Source organism: Heterodontus francisci, chromosome 3, assembly GCF_036365525.1.
Source record: "Heterodontus francisci isolate sHetFra1 chromosome 3, sHetFra1.hap1, whole genome shotgun sequence".
Classification (NCBI taxonomy): Eukaryota; Metazoa; Chordata; class Chondrichthyes; order Heterodontiformes; family Heterodontidae; genus Heterodontus; species Heterodontus francisci.
This window is the reverse complement of record NC_090373.1, coordinates 91,695,515-91,707,488: the sequence shown is the minus strand read 5'-3', so window position 1 is coordinate 91,707,488 and position 11,974 is coordinate 91,695,515. Positions and strand designations below refer to the sequence as shown.

The following is an 11,974-nucleotide window of genomic DNA, read 5'->3' as shown; positions in this document are numbered from 1 at the left end:
AACAGATCTAGCAATGCAAAGCTGGGCATTCATGAGGCGCTGTGGGCCATCAGCAGCAGCAGAATTGTACTCAACCACAATCTGTAACCTCATCGCCCGGCATATCCCCCACTCTACCATTACCATCAAGCCAGGAGACCAACCCTGGTTCAATGAAGAGTGCAGGAGGGCATGCCAGGAGCAGCACCAGGCATACCTCAAAATGAGGTGTCAACCTGGTGAAGCTACAACACAGGACTACTTGCATGCCAAACTGCATAAGCAGCATGCAATAGACAGAGCTAAGCGATCCCATAACCAACGGATCAGATCTAAGCTCTGCAGTCCTGCCGCATCCAGCCGTGAATGGTGGTGGACAATTAAACAACTAACTGGAGGAGGTGGCTCCACAAATATCCCATCCTCAATGATGGGGGAGCCCAGCACTTCAGTGCGAAAGATAAGGCTGAAGCATTTGCAACAATCTTCAGCCAGACGTGCCGAGTTGATGATCCATCTCGGCCTCCTCCAGAAGTCCCCAGCATCACAGATGCCAGACTTCAGCCAATTCGATTCATTCCGCGTGATATCAAGAAACGACTGAAGGCACTGGATACTGCAAAGGTTATGGACCCTGACAATATTCCAGCAATAGTACTGAAGACCTGTGCTCCAGAACTTGCCGCGCCCCTAGCCAAGCTGTTCCAGTACAGCTACAACACTGACATCTACCCTGCAATGTGGAAAATTGCCCAGTTATGTCCTGTACACAAAAAGCAGGATAGGTCCAACCTGGCCAATTACTGCCCCGTCAGTCTACTCTCAATCATCAGTAAAGTGATGGAAGGTGTCATCAACAGTGCCATCAAGCGGCACTTGCTTAGCAATAACCTGCTCAGTGACGCTCAGTTTGGGTTCTGCCAGGGCCACTCAGCTCCTGACGTCATTACAGCCTTGGTTCAAACATGGGCAAAAGAGCTGAACTCAAGAGGTGAGGTGAGAGTGACTGCGCTTGACAGCAAGGCAGCATTTGACCGAGTATGGCATCAAGGAGCCCTAGCAAAACTGAGGTCAATGGGAATCAGGGGGAAAACCGCCCGCTGGCTGGAGTCATACCTAGCACAAAGGAAGATGGTTGTGTTGTTGGAGGTCAACCATCTGAGCTTCAGAACATCACTGCAGGAGTTCCTCAGGGTAGTGTCCTAGGCCCAACCATCTTCAGCTGCTTCATTAATGACCTTCCTTCAATCATAAGGTCAGAAGTGGGGATGTTCGCTGATGATTGCACAATGTTCAGCACCATTCGTGACTCCTCAGATACTGAAGCAGTCCATTAGAAATGCAGCAAGACCTGGACAACATCCAGGCTTGGGCTGATAAGTGGCAAGTAACATTCGCGCCACACAAGTGCCAGGCAATGGCCATCTCCAACAAGAGAGAATCTAACCATCTCCCCTTGACATTCAACGGCATTACCATCGCTGAATCTCCCACTATCAACATCCTAGAGGCTACCATTGACCAGAAACTGAACTGGAGTAGCCATATAAATACCGTGGCTACAAGAGCAGGTCAGAGGCTAGGAATCCTGAGGCCAGTAACTCACCTCCTGACTCCCCAAAGCCTGTCCACCATCTACAAGGCACAAGTCAGGAGTGTGATGGAATACTCTCCACTTGCCTGGATGGGTGCAGCTCCAACAACACTCAAGAAGCTCGACAGCATCCAGGACAAAGCAGCCTGCTTGATTGGCACCCCATCTACAAATATTCACTCCCACCACCGACGCACAGTGGCAGCACTGTGTACCATCTACAAGATGCACTGCAGCAATGCACCAAGGCTCCTTAGACAGCACCTTCCAAACCCGCGACCTCTACCAACTAGAAGGACAAGGGCAGCAAATACATGGGAACACCACCACCTGCAAGTTCCCTTCCAAGTCACACACTGTCCTGACTTGGAACTATATCGCCGTTCCTTCACTGTCGCTGGGTCAAAATCCTGGAACTCCCTTCCAAACAGCAGTAGGTGTACCTACCCCACATGGACTGCAGCGGTTCAAGGAGGCAGCTCACCACCACCTTCTCAAGGGCAATTAGGGATAGGCAATAAATGCTGGCCTGGCCAGTGATGCCTCCATCCCATGAATGAATTAAAAAAAAATCTGTGTCCCCTAGTCCTTGTACCATCAGTTAATCATGATCTGATGGAATGGCAGAACAGGCTTGAGCGGCTGAATGACCTATTCCTGTTGCTAAGTGTCTACATTGTTAAAGAAAAGTTCAAAAGAATCACTTAAAATTTCTTGGGAATTTTTCCCAAAAGTAAAAGTTTAAAGCTTGAGGAATAACCTACCAAGCAAAATAACAGCAGCAAAAACACACAAAATATAATTAGATGCCATGATGGGAGAGAGTGGCAGGAAGAGCATCAATGGGATGAATGCCCTTTTCTTCTCCCTGGTTCTTAAATTAAAATACATTTTAAAAGGTATTCCAAACACTACACCACCAACCATATTATGTGACTGATTTATATTTTTAAATTGATTTATATTTTAAGCTGTCATTCATCTATATATATTTGGATTAATAAAATTTTAAAAGGAATCTACTATCTGCTTTATTTCTCATTTATTGCCTTTACTTGACCCACTGATTATAGAAAGGAAATGTTAATCTTTGTGAGCAGCATTTACTGGTAAAGTCACAATGTCAAAATTAATTTGTATTCACATCTTATGCCCAATTTTAAGCTATCTCTGTGACAAGAAAACAAACATTGGTAAAACATTCCATTGTTTACTATCTTTCCCTGACTTGAACCCCAAATCTTCTAACTCAGAGGCAAGATTTTAATCAACAAAAGGGAGCTGATGCTTTAAGTAAAAGAACACTGGAGAGTACTAAGTGCTTTGTTGGTTTAATAACCTCTCTTTAAAACATCTGATACAATTGTGGATGCCAACTAGTTCTGTAACTATACTGCCGACTAAGTTAAATTTCTAATACAAAACTTGCTGTAATCTAAACATTCAATGACATTTTTGAATGCCTGTGGTAATATCAATTATTATTGTATGTATAGATGTACACTTAAAAAGCAACATTACATCTGTGTCTGACTGTTTTTGATGACTTTAGCAGGAAGGAATTAACCTGTTTGCATGCAGGTTCTATTGTATATCAATGTTAATTGGCTTGAGTGTAATGATTAAATTATTCTGGACTTTATTGTAAGGCAGTCCAGAAGAAGCTTAAGTGGAATCTTGTAAACCTTCGATGCTTATGGCAGAAATCTGATTTAGGCTACATATATGTGGGAGAAGAAAGAAGGAAAATTGGCCTAATGCCTTTGAGGTTCCAGCAGATATTCTGTATATTTAAGTTACATTACTGGATTACAATACCTAGTGAGTATGCTGGCCCTCTGTAATGGTTAGTGGCATAAACCCTAATATGACTTTACAAATTACACAGTATAGTAATACTTCCTGTTCATCACATAATCATTTGATTGCACATAAAACAAATTCCAAAACATGGAATAAAACTGCTTCCACCACCCCATCCAAACTGCACCTTTATGTGTATGCCACACAATTCAGGCTGCAGTGTTTCAAGGACTCGATGAGAGCAATATTCACATTCACTACTTAGACTCATTCATTCTTTTCTTATCTCTCGGCTCAACTATTCCAATGCTCTCCTGGTGAGCCTCCTGTCTTCCGTCCTCCATAAACTTGAGCTTATCCAAAATTCTACTTCCAGTATCACACCTTGCTGCAAATCCCATTCACCCCTGCTTTATGTGCTCGCCCACCTACATTGTATCTGCTGGTCATCCAATCCCTTGATTTTAAAATTCTCATCCTTGCGTTCAAATCTTTCCATTGCCTCACCTCTCCCTATCACTGTAAATTCCTCCAGCCTCCAACCTACTGAGATATCTGTGTTCCTCCAACTCTAGCTTCTCCCACTCCTTTGCTCCATTATTGGCGTCGTGCCTTTGGTTATCCAGCATTAGACTCTGGAATTCCCTCTCTAAGTCTTGCCTCTGCTCCCTCCTCCTTTCAAGTGCTCCTTAAAGCCTACTTCTCTGATGAAGTTTTTAAGTCACCTTTCTAATATTTTTCCTGTGTATGCTCCTTTGGGTTTGGGATGTTTCACTATGTTAAAGGTGCTACATAAATGCAAGTTGTTATTGGTCGGCAGTAAGCTGATGGAGGGATAACCTGCAATTGAACCTGCCTGAATTTCATTTTCGTTTATTAGCAGATATATTTGAATTTCCATCATTATTATTAAATTATGCTGTGGATTTATGCTCTCTAAGAATTGGCTTGAGAGTGATCAAACATCATTCACACACAACACATATTTAGCAGAGAGAAGAAACGTCAGTCTTGGATGGGTCCAAATGCTAGAATGCCAATTTGTTGTTTTCCATGTTCCCATAAGCTTCTGTTGAAACACAATTTATCCCAATTCCAGCTGAACACACTGGTAGCACATGAAGCAATGGTATTTAAAGGGTATGAACTGACCTTCTCAACAGGCTATCATGGTCAGGCTAACCAGCAGATCTATAGGCAATTAACTGCAAGCAAGAGTGTGAAACATTGTGTTTAAGCCAAACTAAGTGATCGCACCACTCCAAGTTGGCAGGGCAGATCCCAAAGCAGCAGCAGGGTACAGGATGTAAAACCAGAAGAAATGATCTCCGCACGCAATTCATCGCCTGCCCGAAAGTTCCACTTAGCCCCGATCCCTCTTCCCCCATTCAAAGGCATTCAACGGGAACTGCTGCTGAATGTCAGTCCAGTGCAGCAGCAGAGCATGTTCAAAGCCAATGGCAGCCAGTGCCTTGAAGCTACTCGGCTCCTTTTTTTTTTATTTCCAAAATATACTTTATTCATAAAAATCTGTAAAAATTACATTACCAGTTTCAAACAGCACCAAGTCAAAAAATACAAATAGTGCAAAGGAGGTCCGTTTGCTTTATTACACTCATGAGTTGCCTCACAACCCTTCCATTTCACATTTGGCATGCCAATTACATTTTAACATTTTACAGCAAATGAAAATTTTCCCGATACAGTTCGAGGGGTTTCCCATGGATCCAGCCCCTCCGTTCAGCTTGGTGGGGGGACCATACACTGTGGTCTTTCCCCATTGAGCCTTTGCTGCGGCTGCCCCAAGCTTTAGTGCGTTCCTCAGCACGTAGTCCTGGACCTTGGAATGTGCCAGTCTGCAACATTCAGTCGTGGACAACTCTTTGGAAGACCAGCAAGTTTCGGGCAGACCAAAGGGCGTCTTTCACCGAATTGATAGTCCTCCAGCAGCAGTTGATATTTGTCTCGGTGTGCGTCCCTGGGAACAGCCCATAGAGCACAGACTCCTGTGTTACAGAGCTGCTTGGGATGAACCTCGGCAAAAACCACTTCAACTCTTTCCACACCTGCTTTGCAAAGACACATTCCAGGAGGTGGTGGGCAACCATCTCTTCCCCACCACAACCACCGCGGGGGCATTGCGCGGAGGGGGCGAGACTTCGGGCGTGCAGGAAGGATCTGACGGGGAGGGCCCTTCTCACCACCAGCCAAGCTACATCTTGGTGCTTGTTTGAAAGTTCTGGTGATGAGGCATTCCGCCAAATGACTTTGGCAGTCTGCTCGGGGAACCATCTGAAAGGATCCTGCAGAAACTGCTCCACGAAGGATAGGTGGTACGGCACGGTCCAACTGCATGGAGCGTCCCGTGGCAATGTGACCAGGCCCATCCTTCGCAACACCGGGGACAGATAGAACCTTAGCACGTAGTGACACTTGGAGTTTGCGTACTGGAGGTCTACGCACAGCTTGATGCAGCCACACACGAAGGTGGTCATCAGGATTAGGGCAACGTTGGGTACGTTTTTTCTGCCCTTATCCAGAGGTTTGAACATCGTGTCCCTCCGGACCCGGTTCATTTTAGATCCCCAGATGAAGCAGAAAATGGCTCAGGTGACCGCCACAGCGCAGGAGTAGGGTATGGGCCAGACCTGCGCCACGTACAGCAACAACGTGAGCGCCTCGCACCTGATGACCATTTTCTTACCCACAATCGAGAGAGATTGCTGCCTCCACAGACGACTCGGCTCTTGTGGCATGCACAGGCACTGACTCCATCGAGCCGAGCTAATAAGATTGCGTACATACTCAGCATATCAGGCAGCATCTGTAGAGAGAGAAATAAAACAAGAGCTGGCATTTCATATCTGTGACCTTTCATCAGAATGCTAATGTGAGCTGAGCCGCGCCCCTCGAATGCTGCCCTGGAGCGTCGCGCGGCGCTTGCTGCCTGCACTCCGAGTGGCTGCGGTCCCGCGCGAGCTGTCACCGTCGCCTGTCCATCAAATCCTTCCAGTCACTCAGGGACAGCGAGCCGAGCGCGCTGCACACCCGCTCCAACTACTTTGCACTCGCTAACTATGGATGCTTTAAAGTCGGCTGGTCGGGCGCTGATTCGGAGCCCCAGTATCAGCAGGCAGAGCTGGGGGTTGGCCAGACACCAGAGTAAGTTTTTGTGCTGCTAATTGCCGGCTCTTGCTCTACAATGCCAAAGTCTCCGCTGGATGAGAAGGCGGCTGGGCTGTCGGGCAGCATCTGCTCGCAGCTACAGGGGGCGGGGGAGCCGAGGCTGTCCATTAAAAAAAAACAAGCTTAATTTGGAGACTTAATTTACGCTGCAATGTTTATATTTTGTTTGTAAAATGCACATTAAAGTCGCTGATTTGTATCATTCGGGCCTTTCTTTCGTACAATTAAAGGAGAGCAGATTTCTCTGGGTCCTTGTGCCCGCCCAATTCAGCAGTAGACTTTTTATTTTGTGTGGTGTAAGTATTCCTTCATAATACAGTGGTCATCTGTACTGTCTCAGCCTCTTCATGCAAAACTCTGTGCTTGTACACAGCTCAAGGTGATTGTTTTAGTAAGAGTAAAGTTAGTGCAATCGAATAGTGTGGATTTCAACTGTTCTGTATTGAATGATGTAGATTGTGATTCTGGATTGAAATGCGCTGGAGCTTTTTCACTGAATTGCATTTGTAGAAATTTCAGTATCACTCAGCTGTTGTCTGGTTGTTTGCCTTTCTTACATCTATGTCAGGGAGAATCTAACTACAAACTGAGCGCAGTGTGGGCTTGATGGACATGAATGGCTTTTCTTACTTCATGAGTTTGTGTGGCTTACGTTTTTCAAGCAACTACCATTTCATATCTAAATACAAAAGGATGTGTTGTGTATGTGATTAGAAAAATAAATTACTTTTATGAAGACGACAATGCAGAAAGGCCATGTATTTAGAGAGACTGTCCAAGAACAATAAACATGTGTAAAGTGCACATATCAAATGTATAGTTTGTTTTGTTAAAGATTCTATAATTTTTAAGAAATACATGAAAATAGTTCTGTGTTAATTTTTGAGCAATTCAGTACTAAAAGGATTAATGATCTAGGTTCATGTTGATGCTTGGAGTCCACCTGAAGTAAACGCCCAAGATGATTGTTTTAAGTATTAACTTGTTGGCTTCAAAGCTACTCTTGGTCAATTGAGGTATGATTGGCAGTGTCACTGTATGTAGTTTCCCTCATTGTTTGCTGTTCTTGTTCACAGACACTGAATGTGTGATGTTAATGTTTATCTGTGGGCTAAAATGCTTACTTTGTGATTATTTTTGTCTTATAACTTGGGAATTGCAAACATAACATGTTGTATATTTATAATATCTCGGAGTGTTAGAGCTCCATAAAACTATCTAAGTTGATACCATATTCAAACACTTACTAAAATATGTCTTTTATAGATTCTTTGGGTGAGTGTTTGTTTTATTTTAAGTTTCTGATAAAGTATCCCACCCAAAGCATTAACCCTTAATCTCTTTTGGATCTTGACTGATCTGTGTATTTCCAGAAACTCTGGAAATGTTCCGATTTTTAGTTTAGTTTAGAATAAATTATATTGCATCATGAAAAAATTTCAGTAATTAAAAAAATGTATTCCTTTTTTAAGAGTTTTTTCCAACATTTTGGCCAGGGTTTTTTTGTCCCTGGTGTGCATAATTGAGGTAGTCTGGATCAGTAATTAATTCAAAAAGTGTACATACTGCTTTCAAAAATAGGACACTTGTGACCACCCTATCAATCTTGTTAAAGGCTTGGTCGCATGAGATGAGCCAAATGTCCTAGTGTTAGTTTGTTATTAAAATTGTGTGATGTTAGAAAGATCATTTTATCACTCTGTATCCTCCAAGCTTTATGTATTACAAAAGCTTTGTCTTTAGATTTAATTGAAGAGCCTCTACTAAAATTGCTATTTGTACCAGTCTTTAGCTACTGGGATCTGCCATGACTTAAATTTCTTGTATGTTTCTCTATAGTCAGGCTGTTCTTTAACCAGCTGGATCAGGGTTCATGATTTTAAGATCATTTTAAACTCAAATATTTCTTTCATAGTTAGCTGATGGATTGCAGTGGTGCACAAAATAAGAGTTAAAAGTGAGCACAATGTTATTTCAGCATTGGTTAGAGACTTGGCTGCAGGGAGGAGGGACTTGAAAATGCTTAGGCAGCCCTATAAGTGAACCTAATCAATGTGTAGTTAGCTGAATGGCATTTTCTTGTTCATACATTGTTCTAATACAAAGATAAAAGGTCTCAGGTTGTCAATGGTGTCAAAAATTGAGTTTTTCAATCCTCGTCGAAAATGGATAGTCGGAGACATGCCTATCTGTGTGCAGCACACAGTATATTTTTGGGAGGGGGAAAGAGAAGGGTTGCTGTTGCAAGATTTAAATCATAGAATCAATCATAGAAAGTTTATGGCTCAGAAGAAGCCACATAGTTCATTGTGTCTGCGCTGGCTGAAAAACAAACCATCCAGCCTCATCCCACTTTCCAGCATTTGGTCCATAGTCCTGCAGATTACGGCTTTTGAAATGCATATCCAGACACCTTTTGAATGAGTTGAGGGTTTCTGCTTCAACTACCCTTTCAAGCAGTGAGTTCCAGACCCTACCACTCTTTGGGTGAAAAAAAGTTTCCTCATCTTCCCTCTAATCTTTCTACCAATTACTTTAAATCTATGCTCCCTAGTCACTGACCTCTCTGCTAAGGTAAATAGGCCCTTCCTATCCACTCCATCCAGGCCCCTCACAATTTTGAACATCTCAATCAAATCTCCCTTCTGCCTCCTCTATTCCAAGGAGAACAACCCCAGCCGATCCAATCTTTCCTCATAGCTGCATTTTTCCAGTTCTGGCAACATTCTCGTAAGTCTCCTCTACTCTCTCCAGTGCAATTACATCCTTTCTGTAATGAGGTGACCAGAATTGCACACAGTACTCAAGTTGTGGCTTAACTAATGATTTATACAGTTCCAGCATAACCTCCTTGCTCTTATATTCTATACCTCAGCTAATAAAGGAAAGGATTCCATATGCCTTTTCAACCAGCTTATCGAGCTGTCCTGCTACCGTCAGGGATCTGTGGACATTCACTCCAACGTCCCTCACTACTTCTACACCTCTCCGTATTCTCCCATTAATTGTGTATTCCTTTGCCTTGTTTGACCTCCCGAAACGCATCACCTCACACTTCTGAGTTGAATTCCATTTGACACTTTACTGCCCACTTGACCCGTCCAGTGATATCTTCTGCAGTCTACAGCTATCCTCCTCACTATCTACCAGACAGCCAGTTTTCATGGCGTCTGCAAACTTCTTGATCACGCCCCCTACATTTATGTCCAAATTGTTAATATATACCGCAAAAAGCAGGGGACCAAGTACTGAGCTCTGCGGAACGCCACTGGAAACAGCCCTCCAGTTGCAAAAACACCCGTCAACAATTACCCTTTGTTTCCTACCACTGAGCCAATTTTGTAACCAGCTTGCTCCCTTCCCCTGGATCCCATGGGCTTTTAAAAAAAATCAGTCAGCCATGTGGGACCTTGTTAAAATTCATGTAGACCACATCAACTGCACTACCCTCATCAAATCTCCTTGTTACTTCTTCAAAAAATTCAATCAAGTTAGTCAGACAAGATCTTACCTTAACAAATCAATGCTGACTATTTTGATTAATTTGTGCCTTTCTAAGTGACGGTTTATCCTGTGTCTCAGAATTGATTGCACTAATTTGTCCACTACTGAGGTTAGACTGACTGGCCTGTAGTTATTCGGTCTCTTTTTGAACAAAGATGTTCTCCTATCCTCCGGCACCACACCTGTACCCAGTGAGGATTGGAAAATGATGGTCAGACCTTCTGCTATTTCTTCCCTTGCTTCTTTCAACAGCCTGGGGTACATTTCATCCGGCCCTGGTGATTTATCCACTTTCAAGGATGCTAATCCCCTCAATACTTCCTCTCTCACTATGTTTATCACATCCAATACTTCACACTCCTCCTCGTTAACCAAAATAGCTGCATCGTCCCCCTCTTTTGTGAAGATAGATGCAAAGTATTCATTTAGAATCATACCAACATCTTCTGCCCCTACGCATCGGTTACTTTTTTTTACCTACTGTCTCCTTAGTTATCCTCTTACTCTTAATGTGTTGATAAAACATCTTTGGGTTCACCTTAATTTTGCTTGCCAACATTCTTTCGTGGTCTCTCTTTGCTTTCCTCATATCCTTTTTGATTTCACACCTCCACTTTCTACACTCCTCTCTGCTTTCTGTAGTATTGAGTTCTCTGTGTCAGACATAAGCTTTCCTTTTCTGCCTGATCTTACCCTGTAAGCTCCTTGACATCCAGGGGGCTCTAGATTTGACCGTCCCACCCTTTTTCTTTGTGGGAATATGTTTACTCTGAACCCCTTGAATCTCCCCTTTGAATGCCTCCCACTGCTTTGACACTGATTTATCTTCAAGTAGCTGTTTCCAGTCCACTTTCGCTAAATCACTCTTCAGCTTAGTAAAATTGGCCTTGCCCTATTTGAGAACTCTAACTCCTATTCTATCCTTGTCCTTTTCCATAATTATGTTAAAACAAACTGAATTATGATCACTACCACCAAAATGCTCTCCGACTGCCCCTCCTTCCACCTGCCTAGTTTCATTTCCTTAAAATAAGTCCAACATTGCGCCCTCTCTTGTTGACTAAGTCCAACACTGCGCCCTCTCTTGTTGACTAAGTCCAACACTGCACCCTCTCTTGTTGACTAAGTCCAACACTGCGCCCTCTCTTGTTGACTAAGTCCAACACTGCACCCTCTCTTGTTGACTAAGTCCAACACTGCGCCCTCTCTTGTTGACTAAGTCCAACATTGCACCCTCTCTTGTTGACTAAGTCCAACACTGCGCCCTCTCCTGTTGACTAAGTCCAACACTGCGCCCTCTCTTGTTGACTAAGTCCAACACTGCACCCTCTCTTGTTGACTAAGTCCAACACTGCACCCTCTCTTGTTGACTAAGTCCAACACTGCGCCCTCTCTTGTTGACTAAGTCCAACACTGCACCCTCTCTTGTTGACTAAGTCCAACACTGCGCCCTCTCTTGTTGACTAAGTCCAACACTGCGCCCTCTCTTGTTGACTAAGTCCAACACTGCGCCCTCTCTTGTTGACTAAATGTTTATGCTTTGTTCTGTAAACTATTTTACTAAGCTATCGTGTTAAACATTCCCATTAAGTAAAAAATAAGTTTACTACCCCTTAATTCTTGTAGTAGAATAGTAAAGCATTTTTCATTAAAATGTAATTGCTAGGCTTTAACCTATCCATCACATTTGCTTTTTTAAAAAAAAATCCGTGCATCTCCAGTGTAGTGGTTTGAATGCTCCAATGCCGGTGGTCTGGACTTAATGCTTCTGACATGCATGTTATTGCTGCAAGACTTAGCAGGTTCTTCCAGCATATACTGATTATTTGCATTTCCTGCCACTGCTTTTTCATGCCCCTTTTTGCCCCTCCTCACCCTCTCATGAAGATATTGACATATTTGGTCATA

General features: G+C 43.4%; 1 protein-coding gene across 2 annotated transcripts in view; it reads left to right on the top strand.

The window, feature by feature from the left end:
- Positions 1–6,398: 6,398 nt before the first annotated feature.
- Positions 6,399–11,974, top strand: part of LOC137352470 (low density lipoprotein receptor adapter protein 1-B-like) — a 154,011-nt gene continuing 148,435 nt past the window's right edge. For both annotated transcript variants that reach the window (XM_068017981.1, XM_068017971.1), the window contains exon 1: positions 6,399–6,538. In XM_068017981.1, the coding sequence (XP_067874082.1) occupies positions 6,454–6,538 (85 nt within the window). In that variant the 5' untranslated portion in view covers positions 6,399–6,453. The remainder of the gene's footprint in view (positions 6,539–11,974) is intronic.